This window comes from Numenius arquata, chromosome 6 (genome assembly GCF_964106895.1).
Source record: "Numenius arquata chromosome 6, bNumArq3.hap1.1, whole genome shotgun sequence".
Taxonomy (NCBI): domain Eukaryota; kingdom Metazoa; phylum Chordata; class Aves; order Charadriiformes; family Scolopacidae; genus Numenius; species Numenius arquata.
In genome coordinates, this window is record NC_133581.1 from 63,730,694 (window position 1) to 63,747,593 (window position 16,900).

Sequence of the window (16,900 nt, forward strand, 5' to 3'; positions counted from 1 at the left end):
GGTAGGGCTTCGTGGCAAAAAAAAAAAAAAAAAAAAAAAAAAAAAAAAGAGAAGGAAACAGAGACAGAATAAGGTGCTGCGCTGGGCTGTGGGAGAGTAAACAAAAGGAATGCTCCAGCTGGGTCCACAAAAAAACCCCCATCAATCAGGTAGATTACAGGATCTTTATTCACTCAGGGTAAAAAACTTCACTGACATGAGACACAGATCTCATTTTCGCTTTAAAACTGTGGGATCCCCGCCACAAGGCAGCACCGGTTTTGTATGGCTGATGTGCTGACAGCAGCATTCCAACACAGGGAAACAATTTAGGAAGTAATGAAAATTTATTTCTTAATAATTCAAGAACAATTAATAAAGCTAAAATCTAAAGTAAAACACTTCCTAGAACACTGCCATTCTCTGCAAATAGACCAATACACTTTTTCAAATGTGTTATTATAGAGCAACACGAACACACGGAGCACACACATTTAAAAAAGATCAGTAATTTAGAACAGAAACCTAAGTGATCTCCTCCGTACGGTCACTACAGTGGTAATATATGTACCATTTATAAAAGCAATTAGATAACATGCTTGAAAAAGTTAATAACGTATTTATTTTTAATTTTTGTAACATACCTAACTCGAAGCACAGTGAAAGAGCCATCCTTCATTCCAAGAGCGAGATGGATTCCATCAGTACTGACTGCAGCACAGCGAATGGGTTCCTCCATATTGCACCGGGCAATCAGAGCATGGTCTATTAAACTCCAAATTCTAAAATAAAGCAACAATTACAAATATGAGGAGTGGTTTGTAGCTGTGCCATAGACAGCATGAAGCCTAAAATTTCTGCAGAATGCTGGACATGGTAGTGTCCTAATTTAAAATAATTTTCCACAAGGAAAATCTAAGACAAAAGTGTGACTTTTTGTATACAGCAAAGAATATTCTTATATTTAAAGTAGCAAGAAAATATCTAATGAGGAAATGCAGAGGCAGATTAATTTCATTTGACTTTCTGAATATAAAAAAGACAACATATAACAATATATACTTTTAGACTACTCTGTGAAAATTCCATTATTTTGTTAATCATTTTAGCCAAGAATGTTAAAGAACAATTAGACTTCGCTCAGTAAACATATCCTTTCCTATTAACAAGTCATTATTCATAACTCCTTACACGTAATGAGATAATATTATAACATGTATGCTTTTACTACAAGATACATCAGAACATCTGTCATTTACAAGATACATCTGGAATTCTAGAACATTATTCAATATTCATAATTCAATTACTGTTTTGTTTAAGCACGTTACACTTGAGATATTTTACAAAAATGCAAACACATTTCACTTCTAAGAGAGAAGAGAAAATGTGGTTTTGGCAAAAAAAAAAAAAAGATAAACTCATCGAAGGGAATAATTTACACTGTTTTCTCCGATACAGATTCTATTTACTATACATGTGTTAAGTTCGATGAAACTCCCAAACTAAATGTTAATTCACAGCATGTGAAAAAGTGAATATGGTAAGAGTAAAAATTGTAAGTTTTTATTATAATTTTTTTCATTATAACCTGTGAATGCCTAACATAATTCCTGAAAAGGAAACACTTACAGGATTTTGGATCACACCAACCCCATGTAGCACTACAGGCTTGGTGGAGAGTGGCTGGAGAGCTGCCTGGTGGAAAAGGACCTGAGGGCGTTGGTCAATAGCCGGCTGAACACGAGCCAGCAGTGTGCCCATGTGGCCAACAGCATTCTGGCCTGTATCAGGAACAGTGTGGCCAGCAGGACCAGGGCGGTGATTGTCCTCCTGTACTCAGGTCCCACCTCAAGTACCATGTCCAGTTTTGGGCCCCTCACTACAGGAAAGACACTGAGGTGCTGAAATGGGTCCACAGAAGGGCAACAAATCTGGTGAGGGGTCTGGAGAACAAATCTTATGAGGAGCAGCTGAGGGAGCTGGGGTTGTTCAGCCTGGAGAAAAGGAGGCTGAGGGGACACCTTATCACTCTCTACAACTACCTGAAAGGAGGTTGTGGAGAGGAAGGGGTTGGTCTCTTCCCCCAAGTAACAAGCGATGGGACAAGAGGAAATGGCCTCAAGTTGCACCAGGGGAGGTTTAGGATGGATATTAGGAAAATTTCTTCACCAAAAGGGTTATCAAACACTGGAACAGGCTGCCCAGGGAAGTGGTGGAGTCACCATCCCTGGAATTATTCAAAAGACGGGTAAACATAGTGCTTAGCGATATGGTTTAGTGATGGGTTTTTTCAGTGTTAGGTTGATGGTTAGACCCGATAATCTTAAAGGTGCCTTCCAACAAAGGCAATTCTATGATACTTGTGTGTGAATGCTTAATGTTAGGCTAAATGAAATTTGTTCAAATTATGTACATTTCATTTTTGTGAAATGAATATTATATATTATTATATTTTATTACTGGAGAGCAATAATTGCACGTATAACTTAACTGGTTCAGAAGCACTTCAATGCCATATTTTAATAACTTTACAATGCATACATTTCCATTAGGCTATCCACAGAATGAGCTGTTTCTATAAAACTGTATGCAGTTAAACAAAAGAGATTTAACCTGACTGATCGATCATCACTTCCTGTCATTGCTAGTGGTTTTGTAGGATGGACAGCCAAAGCCCACAGCTCTCCTTCACAGTGCCCCTGCATTATCAGGAAAGGCTTATTACGCTCATGCACCACAATTTCAAAAATTTCACTATCTTGTGTCCCGACGAGTATATGGTCTCCTCTCCAGCAAACACTTCTTACAGACAGACCTGTAGAAGAGATTGTTACTGAGATACAACCTCAGAATTTGTGAAACAAAGGTAACATAGCATGTGATAAAACATAAACACAAGAAAACATCAAGAAGTATCCACATACTTTCTCTTATTCCTCCATTTACCCCTTTTATCTATTCCATATAAGACATACTGCCCTTGGAACATTAATTTTTCAAGCTTAGTATTACAAGAATTCTAAAATAAAACGTGAGCCTTATTTTCATAAAGGATGTAGTCAATTCTTGTATTACAAGATCTCTGACAGAAAAAGGTTAATACTGACATTTGCATCTAAAACTACACATTTAGTATCTTTAAATTTCAACTAAGGAAGCAGACAATATAAATTACAATTTTTGATCAAATCATGGACCTTAGTACTAGCTATGTGAACCTGAATTATATGTGAGAGAAGCATCAGTAGAATATGCATTATATGTTAAGACAGTCAAAAAGCCCAACTCTCTCCAGCTTGTTTCTGAGATGCTCCCCCTAAAGCAAATCTTTGTAGCATCTTAATAGTATCTGGAATTATTTTCCCCACTAAAGAGTAAGTTTCCAGGCTTGCAGCGGCAGTGAGCGCTCACAGGCTGCACTTGTTTGTAGATAAGGTTGGGAATAATAAAATGGAAGTTAGGATAGTTGTACACTGAGAACCCAGTCGTTTTCCTGAATCACTACAGCAGCAATACCTAGACAATACACTGACAAAACTTGCTGTAGACTGCCAGATGTAAATACAAACTGTAACTGAAATCATAGGTATATGTAAATAACATTCTAAGTACTACAGAACTGTAGATTGCTTCCAAGTGTTTTTGATGAAAACGTGAATAACTAGCAAATGTAATTTCTGTATTCGGCTGCACTACATTGTAGATCTCACTGTCTCTTCTACGTTCTCTTAAAGCATTACTGTTCCTTGTTAAAAACTGCTGTGCTATAGAAAAGATGTGCATTTTATTAAATCTCTGCATCTACAACTTTGTAGTATGCTTTACAGTAACTTGGAAAGACTACATGACCTTCATACTAGTGGCCATGACCAAATTCTTTTTCTAGCAAAAAGTACACAGTAACATACATGAAACAACCTTTTTGGTCTTTTGATATCTTTTTCTTGTTCAAAACACTGGTAAATTTCCTACTTTATCAGTATATCAAAAGTGACAAACTTTTTACCTTTATATCCCTGGTCTGTTTCCCTGAGATCAATCACAGTAATTGGTTTAAAATTTAAGTCCCACAAGCGAACACAGCCATCCCTGCCACCAGTGGCAAACCCCTCTTCACATGCATTCATGCTGAAAATTCCTGCCTAAAGAGAGAAGAAAGTTAATTTTAACAGTATATACAGCTTAGAGGTACCAATATGGAAAGTGGAACTCTTGTCCATGCTGGTATTAATTGTCTTCCTAACTGTTAACGCTGTTGAAAATAGCGTAAACATACGCAACTAATACAAGCTTTAAATACAAAAGTCAGAAATGGAAACAAACTCAAAATGAGCAGAATTCACATTCAGTGACAAGCAGTAAGATAAGACAATTGCTGTAATACTGCTCTCATCCTAATGATGATCACGGTGATGCTGCTTCTTATCCCTAGAAAGAGTTCAGTGTCATCTCCTCTTGCCTTGGGGCCAGGTCCAGCTCTCTCAAATGTCAGCAGGAAGGCTTCCACGGATCTCCATTAGGCATGGTTCAGGGCCCTTGTTGCTATTACTCAGCTTCTACGCAACCAGGCAAAAAATGTGTGGGATTTTTTTTACATTTTAAGCCAAGGAAGATTGATTTAAAATTTGTTTAGAAGCAAAACATAAGAAAAACTGTGATCACTTTACACCATTTAAAAATAAGCTATAAAATAATATATAAGCTCTTATTTTAAGGGTGGACATCAGAAAACAAAACCTAACATTTTAATTCACTTGATAAAACACTCATTTTCTTCAGGAAAATGAAGAGGCAAGGATGATATATCTATTATTAAAATAAATACACTGTATCCACACAGCCACCGTATTAGATGCAAACATGACACGTTGTCTAAATAACATACACGCTTTTTTTTTTCACCTACACAACTCACTAGTCTTATTTTCAGAAGTAACTCATGCATTTCAGTAAGCAAAGTTACCGAATCTTTGGCTGGTAAGTCTATGAGAAGTTAAAAAAAAATTGTTCTATATTTATTGAAAATATTTCATATTCAGCTACAATGAATGAAAACAGGAGAGCATTAAAAATGAGGAAGGGAAATTCTGTCTTTAACTCCTGTCCAAAAGAAGGTAAAACAGCCAATAACAGACATAGATCTGTAATATTATTCTGAAATTTCAGTTTTGTCAAGAGGTAAATACAAAGTTCCAATAGTTTCTTTGGTTGGGGGGTCTGGATTTTACCGTAATGAAGCACAAAAGTGAAAGCAATTTGCAAAGGAGAGATTGGCTTTTGGGGGAAAATAAAACTTAAGAGAACAAATTAGCATCCAGGGTGGTGGCTTGCGAAAATTCCCAGGTACTATTCTCTTCCTACCAAGCTGTTTTTTCTTCTTAAATTATAACTAAGGAAAATACCATAATGGTCTGATCATAATGAGATATGGACTGTGGTTGCTTCTCTAGCATCAGGCAACAGGGATATAATTTTTCAAGTTGAAAAAAAAAAATCTCAGCTTTCAAAAAAAAAATAAAATGCATATTGTTACTAGAATGTCAAATGACAATCAAAACTGAAAGACTAAGGTGGCAGAACTCAAATCTTTTGATGGGTTAGGTCCATCCTGAGGATAGAGACTTTTCAGACAAGCCATATTTTCAGGAGTAGTACATGCCTGAACAGAAATGGAGTGGAATTTTTAAGTCATAAGCAGATTAGGAGGCTAACTCCCATTATCTCTAGCGTCCTGAAAATCCTCTTTCTGTTTCTTTAGGAACCTAGAGATTTTTGAAAATAAAACCCAAACTGTATTTGTTTCTGTGCATGTCTGTCTGTTTTACTGCATTAACCTTTTAGTGTCATTGAGCAAATAAAAGGCTAGAGGAATTCTGGCTCATTGTGTACCATATACTGAATTCTGCCCAAATTCTGGAATATCTAAATATTTTAAAGCTCTATTTGGAATGCAACCTCGATAACAGAATTATTCTCTTTTCTCTAATTAACTCCTTCCAAAATCCATGATTTAATTAGTATTAAAAAAAGAATCAGACATTTGGCGATGTGGGAAGCTGGCTGAATGGTACGAAGATAAGACCAAGTGGATCCAGGATTAATCTGTTTTCCATTTCACAGAATATCCTTATCTAGAAAAGGACATACTGGTTGTCAAGGAGATTTGGCAGATGTGCTTGCTCAATCTCTTGAAATGCAATAGGACATTCTCATTTCAGTCTATGTGCCACTGGAATAGAAGAATTAGATGAAAACTAGAAAAAAGGTGCATTATTAATAGGGACTGTGACTGTAAGTACCTAATTGAAGAAGCTGAGCTTAGCTACTCTCCATATAATTGTCAGGTGCACACTTAATGGGGAAAAGAAATTCTTTACTCTGGTAGCTTGGCCAGTCATTCTTCCACCAAGTATTTCCTTTATAGAAATTGTACGAGATTGTTAATGCTAATCAACTTTGGATTTGGTTTTTTGTTTTGTTTTGGTTTATTTCTTTAATTCTCTTTATCATTAGCATAATTTGATTCTTGATGGTCAACAGCCTTCTAGCAGTAATGAGGCAAATAATTGCACTAACTTTGTTTGATCCAACAGAATAATGTGAGCAACAAAGATTGACTGTCCTCCTGAATCAAAATAAAAGGTGTAGATGAAAGTTTTCCATCTTAAAAATTACGAGGTCTGACATACAGACTGCGTTCTTCTGTTACAAATTTTTCATTACACTTCCTAATGAATGGGAAAATTGTGGAAATAACATCTCAAGCTGATCAGCAGGTTTCTCAGAATGCAGAATATTTCCTATTTTTTCCAATACAACCAGCTGATATCACATCTGTGTTCCCTCAAATTCGAAGAAAGAGTTGAATGAAAATGAACAAAGAAATAAATGCTCAGATCTAACAGAAATGACAGTTGAAAGTTGAAGTTGACAAAAAGAACTTGACAAAGACTGTCTATACTGCATGAATATTTTGCTACTGCTTGTATCTAAGAAGCTTCCAATAGTGAAGTAGTCTCAGGTCTTCTATTGCTGCTGGACCTATCTTGCCTCTAATGGAAAAAAAATCAAGTGTTAATTGATCTAAATGCAGTTATTTATATAAAATCCAGCACACTAACTCTGACTATTCAATTCCTAAAACACATGACTGCAGTTAGCTATAATTACGACCAAGCTTGAAAGATCACATGGGAACTTCAGAAGCAACTGACTACTACTGGGCAATATGGAGAACAGAGACATTACACCAGCTCAACAAGAACTCCAGTCATTTAAGGTTGGTGTCAGTAAGTTTAGAGTGGAGAGCCGCTACTGTGAAATTTAATCTTCCTCTCTAACAAATCACCCATAAAAAAGTTAGAAAATGGGCATATCACTATTGAAAAATAAAATAGCTGTCTATACGCCTCTCTGAAATAAGTGGACAGTCACCTTTCAAATCCATGACTAGTCTAAGCAGTAGGAGAAAAATACTGCAGGACTTAATGTGTTGGTATATGATACTAGCTTAAGCCCATTCATTTAAGTTCATGATATTGTTTCCATCTATATTTAATTAGGATTCAGCCAATGGACATAGACATGCAACAGTTTTAACCGAGTGCCTGTTATTTAACCTCAAGCCTGTTATTTAACCTCAGTTTCTGACATCAATCCACACAACTTTAATGTGTACCTCTGAAAGACTATCTCAAAATAAATTATTCAGCTGCTGAGAAAGCATCTTATGTACATTTCTGAGGCAAGGCAAAGGCATAGCACACAAGAATCTTTAAAACATCCAGTGTTCTTAAATAAGCATACTATTTTGTCTTAATACCTGAGTAACATCTTGTATATATACGTTCATAGCCATGGACTACCTTGAATTTAGAACATGGAAGATGATAAAATCAACAGAAGAATCTGTAGTCTGTTCTTAGCACTGGTACAAAAATGAGACATCTAATAGATGTTGTTGTTTTTTAGTCAAAGTATGTATTAGCTTTCCAGAATCAGATGCATTGGCTACAAATACCCTCTTGAAGTACTACCAGTGCCAATGAACTGACACATGCTTTCATGTTGCTCTGTTTTCATTCTCTCTATTAAAACTTTCATTATTAGTATTATTATTTAGGAGAGCACAGCAAAACTAGAATTTGAGTTTCCCATTGCCATCCAGTGTTCCCTGCCCTGCACATGAACTCTGTGCCTTTACCCTTGACCCTTGCTCGTTTCCATCTTTTCCTACTTTTCCTTCCTACTTCTAGATTAAGTGAACTCTCTGGTCCTCCTCCAACTAATTCTACCGTCATCCCAACCTATTTGTTTCAACTTTTTGTTTCTACTCAAACTCGGATAGGAATCTGCTGGAAACTCTTCTTTCCTCTGTCTACAGTTCTTAGTGCTGCTGGGACAGAAGACAGATCACCTGTTTTAGCTGTGAACTCCTATTTCGCTCGCTAGTGTTAAAGTCGTATCTGTTTCCTCGATTGTTTATACTGGGACAGCATGGTTTATTCTTCACACTGAATTACTATTAAAATAAGAAATGTCCTCTCAGCTAGCGCAACTGTAACAAAGACAGTCAACCTTTGAAAAGAACCCATTTTCTGTATTAATGCAGATCACTGCCAGCTGGATGGACTATATCCCTACATCACTAACATGCTTTAGAAAATGTTTTCCTGCATCTCAGACCCCTACTGTTGATGTTGCAAGAAACAAACACGTTGTTTATGCAAATAAGGAGACATATTTTCCTTGAATAAATTTTCAGTTTAATTCCAGCCTGTTGAGGAGTACTGATGCGGGATGATCGAGAGCGAGATGATGCAGGGAGGACAATTCCAAGACTAGCACACGGAATGGGAATTTGTATCCATTCCCTACACACTGTGCTTTTAACAACGTATGCACATCACAAATGTTATCATTTACACCTGCATTTTCTTTTAAAAGAATGGACGAGAAGGACATGATTTATAAAATTGAGTACAAAATAACTGTAAAATATGATGGTAATAGTTTGGTATGTCTGAAGAGGCACTCTTATTCCAAGCTGCTATTTTTTGTTCTTATAATAGTCTGACAATATTATCCTTTAAGGTAACATTTTATTGGGGAAAAAAAAAAAAGAAGTTTCAATTTTGTTGGAAAGTAAGCTTCCAAAAGAGATTTTATTGGTTTTTTTCCTCCCTGAAATTAGTGAGATTTGTAGAGACTCTAATCTCTCATGAAAATGAATTCCAAAGCCATGGACTAGTGCCCCTACTTAATTTTCAGTACTGCAAACTACAACTGCACTGAGCCTAAAGGACAGAGCCAAAAATAGAAGGCTAAACGAGACCTACTCCAAGGTCACCTGAGCTCCGTCCACTGACACTACTGAAGATAAGGAGCAGAGCACCTCAAATTTAATCTTGTGGCCAACAAAGAACCGACACAGTGTGTAAGGTAATGGAGCAACAAGCTCTCATCGTCCTATGTTTCAGTTGGGTCATTTCACACTGAAACAGCTGAAAACACTGCATTATTCTGAGCAATAAACTGTTGCAATTTTAAATACTCCACGTAACAAAGATGGGAATATATAGGACAGGTGTCTCCTACAGCACCAAACAGGATGAGAGGGTATTTTCCTGATCAGTTTTGGACAGGAGACGAAGTGCACTCTTTCCTCTGGGAATCCAGGTCCGCATATGCAATATAAGCATTTTAAAAATTTCATTTCAGTAACTTCAACATCAAAAAGTAAATGTCCATGTCACCTTAAGAAAATATAGAATACAATAGAACACTACTGAACACTAAATATGAACACTAAAACCAGATATGAAGGTATAGAGTAAGAATCAGGGACTATTTGAGGGCTAAAATGTCCCCTCATACTTCCTGGTTTATAATTTGGGCCTTCTTGAATACACTTAATATTTCTGTAGATGCATATAGGAGGGTATTCATCTGTATGTGCATATGTATTTCATTTTTTTAATATACATACATTGATACGTAGATAAAGAAATCTCAAATGCAAAATTTAGTCTAGGGTGTGTTTCCCACACTTATGTTATTCATACCTTTATTTTTGTTCACAATCAGATACACTGTCATCATACAGCTGTCTGAATAAGCAGTTTAATCGCTTTGAGATTATTAGCTAATACAACAAGGTGCAACCGTCCTGAATGTACATTTCTAAACCATCAGTAAACCAAGAGTCTCCTTACTGCAGACTGATGGCAACCTCTCCCACATAAATATTATTCATCATTTTTTGTGCCCTCCATGATACCTGATCAAATCATAGAGTGATTTTAATACTTCAGTTACACAGATCATCCCATCCAGTCCAATTCTGCCAGTTAAAACAAACGCATTCTTATAAGAAAGCATAATTAACTGTTACTGATTCTTACCTATAATTTTGAAGCTGCAATATAGGAACTCCTATGCCTGTATTTTCACACTATTTTACATTGTTATTACAGGAACTTCAAATATTATCTGGAAAGTACAATGCTTTCCAAAACAAAAATCAACCTTCAATCACCAAATAATATAGCTTCATAAAGTTAACTTAACAGCTTCACGCCTCATAGGTTAAAACAACCAAAAATTGATTGGCTTTATTTTTAAAATGATACTTGGACAAGTTAGAAGTTGAATCTTGCATTGTATCACCATATGTGACTTACTACCATGAGAGAAAATGAGGACTCTCATAGTTTGGCATCCACAAATTAGCCTGCAAACCACTAAGTGTTTTATTGTTGCCTATTTTAACCACAAAACCACATGCTTTGAAAGAATATGGAATATATGATGAAAATTTATGTAGCAAAAATATAATTACTTCACAATTGCATTAAACATTTTCATTAAAAGTAAATCTTACCAAGTACTTTTGAAAAATTTTATTAATCTTTCACTGATATGTCTTCATTTTTCAAAGCTTTATACTGTTCTAAAAAGCTGAATGAATACAGTAAGAGACAGCAATGTAGGACAAGGACGACCGATTGAGTCAAGCTAAAATGACTAAACACATGTGTCTACCAACAAGCTTGGGCTTACATTACAGTTTATAGAATCAATGGACTCCAGAGAGCTCTCGGACACCACCAGCCAGGAAGACTCAATTCATGGTGTTACAGAAGAGCTGATGCTGGGGGAAAACACTGGAGAGCTTCTAGTCCATGTTTTGAGTATGTCCAAATGGACAGAGATGTGGATGGAGACTCCACAGCCTCCCTGGGGACCTGGTTTCTTTGTTTCAACATCAATCGCCTAATTACAGGAGTCTGAGCCTTCCAAGATGCTTTTGGATTAATCAGACATTCACAAAAGAAAGTCAGATAAAGCAGATCCATATTCTTCGGGGCAGGCAGCTGCACACTCAACTCCAGTATATAAAATGTCACTGCATATACCCACACGTGGGTAACTGAACAGAGTAATACAGGTCTACTTAAGGGTAAACTTAAAACACAGTAGTCAATACAGCCTGGAACAAGTGCCCCATCAATGATAATGGGAGACAGTAGATATATAGACACCTAAACATTTTTCCTCAATCTAGTGTTCACTTTCTACCATAACAGAGATACTAAGCAACAGAAAGGAGAGAAAAAAAAATAATATTCAAATTAGAAATACTGAGTCTCTATCACTGAAATTGTTTAGGAACACAGACCAGATGATCTTTCACTGCCCTTTCCAGCTCTCCAGAAATCTATTTAACATTTTATATCACTTTCAAGAGATATACTTACAGCATGTGCTCCCTGTATTGTCCGTACAAGGTTGATTCCCTTCCATACATATATATCTCCATTCAGGGCACCAGAGTATGTCACTTCATCCCTTGCACAGGCTAGGCACAATATAGTTTGGAGATCACCAGTTTTGCCAAAAACACCGCGTTTTGGTGTCAATGAATTGCCACACAAGCTCCAGAACTGCAACATAAAGTGATTTAGAAAGATGGATACTTCACTAATACCCTATAATTTATTATGTACATCTGAAAGAGAAGTACCTTACCTCCAAAAAACGACATCATTTATACCCTTCTCCCTGCTTTAGTTCTCCAGTTGGTTAACAACTTTTTATGTTATTAACCAACTTTATCTTTCCATAAGTTGGGAAAGAATTTCAAGGTATTGGTATTAAATCAAACTGAAATTCTTTCATATTGTAATTTGTGAGTTGTTTTTCCATCATTTTTGAAAAGCAGTTCATAATAGAATTATCTGATCTTTCTTTGATGTAAAACTTCCACTTTGTAAATGCTGCATTTGTACGTTATTTGTATTTCACAGCAAGTCTCTCTGTTACCAATAATCTATTCAAAATTCTGATCTGAGACTTCAATTAATACAGGATAACGTAAGCAGTTACAATGAACAGATTTTTGTACCAGCAATACTGTAATTAAGAAATAACCATATACTGAATAGACAAATCCCTGTATCTTAACTAGTATTTATTTAACCAAAGTACACAGCTCGTCACTTATGTTGATGCTTGACAAATAACTGCGCAATCACTGCACAAATCAAACACCTAGCTCCAATATGGAAGTAGGTAACATATCTAAGAAAAGTAATTCCTCAATATCAGCTCACTCGGAATTATCTACGTAACTTGATTAAATAGTATTACACTTTGCATAAAGCACTATGTGAGGAAAAAAACACAATAGTATTACAAACATAAAAGTAATTACTGATATCTGAAAGAAGAAGGGGTGGTTTAAGAGAAATACAAATCAAGGAAAATCTCTTGCCTGATCCAAATGCCTATAAATCTCTCAGATTCAGATTTTTAGTCAATGTTTTCTCAAAGGAAATACCAATTATTTTTAAAATGCTATTGTTATTTAAAAATGCTTTACAGAGCCTTAAAAGTTGCTCAAATAAAATTTTTCTTATCAAATAGATATGTTTTGACATCATAAAGACACCTTAAATATACTAAATCACTGCTGACAAATCTTAGCTCACTATTGGCAAAATGGTTCTTTTAAATCTTGAAGTAGAAAAAAAGATCATTGTTAATCAAGCTCATGGCAATCTTTGACATGCTAAGCACTGCCAAATCAAAGACGTATGCAATCTAGCGAACATATTGAATATTTTTTCCAATAAACCATTAATTCATATTAATCTAAAAGTTCATTGTAGAAAAAGCAACACATTTTTTCCCACCATAGGATCCTACACATAGGAGCAATACAGAACTTTCAAGCTGCCATCTACTGCTGTTATGTGGTAACACAGAAGGCAGTGCACGGGAGAAGGCAGTGACTTTAGGAAACATGATTGATGGCAGTCAAGCATGGATAACAGTGCTGACAGTTAAACCTGACAGAGAAGCTGTTTCTGCATGGCCATTGGTACGTGGATCAAACAAAGCAGTGTTTCATAGAAACACTCTGCTGGGAAAACAAGTGAACTGTCCGAATTATGAATCCTGTAACAGGTAAAGAGTGTTCAAAATGACAAAAATAGGAGTAACAGCAGGAAAAAAAATAATTAAAAAGAAAAGATCAAGCTTTCCACTGTATCCCCATACTCTCTCCAACTGTTGAGAAACGGTTTTCCAACTCATTTCACCTCTGCAGTGTAAAAATTCATTAATTGTTCAAGAATCAGAAACTTGAGTACCTGGACTCCCCTTAAATCCATGTATCCTGTCTTATGCTACTTAGGATTTCAAACAGCATGTTTTAGACAACCTAAATTTTAAATTGTATTACAATCATTACACACAATGCTACTGACAACTGTTTCATTCCTTCTGCATTTCTTCCGTCAGGGCATGAACTCTTTTGAGCAGAGATGGTCTCTCTTCTACTACATTTATCTTGTAAAATGACTAGTCAGGTGTGATCCATGACTGCAGTTCCTAAGTAGTAATATTATTGTTACAGATGACCTTTCAAATTATAATTATATATTCCTTTTAGATTCTATTTTTTTATATTTTATAGAGTATCAACTACTGCAGCTTAAATATTTCATGAATTAACATTTATTTCATTACCTTGATGTGTTTTACGCCACAGCTGACGAGCTTGTTTGGCTGGTACAAATCCCAAGAAATATCAAATATCTGCATTTAAAAAAAAAAAAAAAAAAAAGACATCAACAGAGATGGCCTTTGTTGCATGTTAAACCAGTAAATGCTTGTAGTAAATTAACAGTCTGAAATGCTTTAAATGGAACTATTGGAATTACTTTTTTATCCCCTCATTCAATACTGAAATTGCAATGTATAGCTCATTAGTTCTGTTTGGTTTTTTTTTCCCCAGAGTAATTACGACACATAATAAAACAACATAAAGGTTCATTAACAGAGAAAAATCTAAGCGATTATTTGCATTTTGGTTTCCCTTATGGGGATTAGTGTCTATGAAGTGCATTAATTTTGCACTTCCCCTACATGTTTACAGTCTCAACAAACCATACACAAATAAACAGTGAGTTACGTATTTTATTTTGGAAATAAATGTACATATCTTAAATATCTTCACAGATCTTAATACATATCCAAGTTTTATGCAAATTCAATTTCTAAAACATAAAATGTTTTTTGTCCAGACATAGGTCTAGTATATATACACAGTCATGGTTTAAGAAACTAAAATCAAATTGATACTCAAATTCTTTAGTTATACTTACTCTGTCTGTGTGACCAGGAGCCATTGATAACAATTTTCCTCTTCTCCAGTCCCATACACAAACGGTGTTTTTTGAATCCAAACCAACTGAGACCAAACGCTAAAAATGTCAAAATTAATTAAATAAATAAATATAACTCAAGATATTAATGAAAGCTAGAGACATCATTTTTAACGAACAAATTAATAATGCATTTGAGTTAGAAGCAATAGCTACACTTCAATATAGAAGAAAACTAAAGATACAACATCTTATAGCAAAGCTCCCATAGATGCATCTCTTCAGTTATGACATCATGATCATAAAGAAGCAAGATTTTCTTGGATAACAACTTATTTCTAATTTATAAAGTTTTATATATATAATTATATATAGCACATATGGAAAGCAGCAGTCAGGAGACATTTGCAAAAAAGAATAATCTCACTAAAATTAATGAAACTGCATGTGTTTAATCACATGTAACTTGCAGAATTTAAGTATTTATTTTACAAGTTCAGGAGACACAAAGAAAAAATATTTTCGTCATTCTTCTTGGAAACAAAGAGTCAAAACAGTTAAAAACTTTTAGAGTCTTTTTCTTGATTCTTGAAAACATGCAAGAATAACTATTCCTTTCTGAATCCCTTCTCAAACCAGAATCCAACAAAACCCTGAAAGTACAAATTTCATGAAGTCTTTCCCCGACATTGGACACTTTTAAGATTCGGCTGGACAGGGTGCTGGGCCACCTTGTCTAGACTGCACTTTTGCCAAGAAGGGTTGGACCAGATGATCCTTGAGGTCCCTTCCAACCTGGTATTCTATGATTTAATATTCAGAAAGAGTCTGAAGCCAGTTAAACTAGAAAAGCAAGAAGGACAAAAAGATTTTTCCAAGAAAATACAGAAAAATAAAAGTTTGAGATCTTCCTATGCTCCTAAGTCGTCTTCAAGATATTTTGCACGTGAAGATATTTTGCCCAGATTTCTTGACACAAATCATTGACCATCAATAGTCCACACTTACTCTATCTGCTAACCAGTCAAAATGTTATTTTTTCTACAGTCTTTCTGTTGAGAGACTAACAGTATTAAAGATTGGGTAAAAAGAAACTGAGTGATTTTAGGCTTTGTTTTTAAAGAGAATTAAGTCTTTCTGTTCAGTTTATGCATGAATTGTGACATCTTAATTTTGATAAGTAAACACTTTGCAAATCTTTAGGACAAAGTTTTTTCACGGTTCAGCAGTTAATACCTACATACGTTAAAGATAAATTTAGTTTCAATTTCCATGTAGATTATCAAAGTGAGTTTATAAAAGCAAAAGCAAACCCCAAACTTAAGTAAATTTTTTCCCGAAGACAGAAACCCATTCCAAATAACATAATTTCTTTACTGTCTGAAAAGCTCCAAGACTATGAGAAGAAAAAGAAAAAAGTTAAATACAGTTGCTATCCATGCTCTCTCTTTATTAATGCCAAATTCAGTTTTTCAGATACTGCAAAGTCCAACCCTTCTATTCCACCTTTGAAAACGTTCTCGGAAGGAACATCAGTTTCAACTCCAGCTACGCTTCCAAGCAGTTCAATTCCAGTCCTGCTGCAGAACGAGAGGCGTAAATGGAGACTAGTTTTACAATTACTGCACACCCATCACAAAAACTTTGGGTGGATGCCTTTCCAGACAAAAGTCTTCTCAAAAATGGAGATTAAATCATGTTCTTGATTCTCCTAAGAACTAGAAAATCTTGTTACCAACCAGCACACCACCCCCCTAGTGGAGTACAGCTACCAATTCACTGCTCAGAGAAAGTTTTAAAGTAACAAAATTACAATCCAATAAAACCTTTTTCTTGATTCTTAGATCCAAGATACGAGTCTGAACAATCAAAATGTGGAGAGCCACTGACACAGGCAAGATGCAAGACAGAGAAGGGGATAATGCCTGAAGACATTGGGAGTCCGAGAAGAGTAACACAACGGGATTGCCATCACTTTTTGCACAAAGGGGAGGCCCACTATCTCCAACTATTTGGTGTAACCCTCAGCTGTGACCCACAGACCACAAGAACCTCCCTACCACCTCATCTCTTCTTTCAAAACTCCTTTGTAGTTATACTTTTCTTGCCAAATATGAGTATTTGTCACTTACTACTAACGCCAACTTTTTTTTCCTTAACTTGAGAATAAGCAGATAAAACCTGAGTCAATACCCTTCCTTAAAAAAGAGAAAGCTACATAACAAGATTTCTGACAGATAAAACAA

The 16,900-nt window shown here is 35.5% G+C and overlaps 1 protein-coding gene across 1 annotated transcript in view; it reads right to left on the reverse strand.

Moving 5' to 3' along the window:
• The window catches only part of EML5 (EMAP like 5), a 97,736-nt gene that overhangs the window by 59,736 nt on the left and 21,100 nt on the right, over nucleotides 1-16,900 (reverse strand). Inside the window, exons 2-8 of the mRNA XM_074149590.1 lie at nucleotides 16,114-16,231; nucleotides 14,655-14,753; nucleotides 14,017-14,085; nucleotides 11,742-11,927; nucleotides 3,989-4,124; nucleotides 2,596-2,797; nucleotides 624-761 (exon numbers count right to left, since the gene is read on the reverse strand). Coding sequence (XP_074005691.1) covers nucleotides 624-761; nucleotides 2,596-2,797; nucleotides 3,989-4,124; nucleotides 11,742-11,927; nucleotides 14,017-14,085; nucleotides 14,655-14,753; nucleotides 16,114-16,231 — 948 coding nt within the window. The remainder of the gene's footprint in view (nucleotides 1-623; nucleotides 762-2,595; nucleotides 2,798-3,988; nucleotides 4,125-11,741; nucleotides 11,928-14,016; nucleotides 14,086-14,654; nucleotides 14,754-16,113; nucleotides 16,232-16,900) is intronic.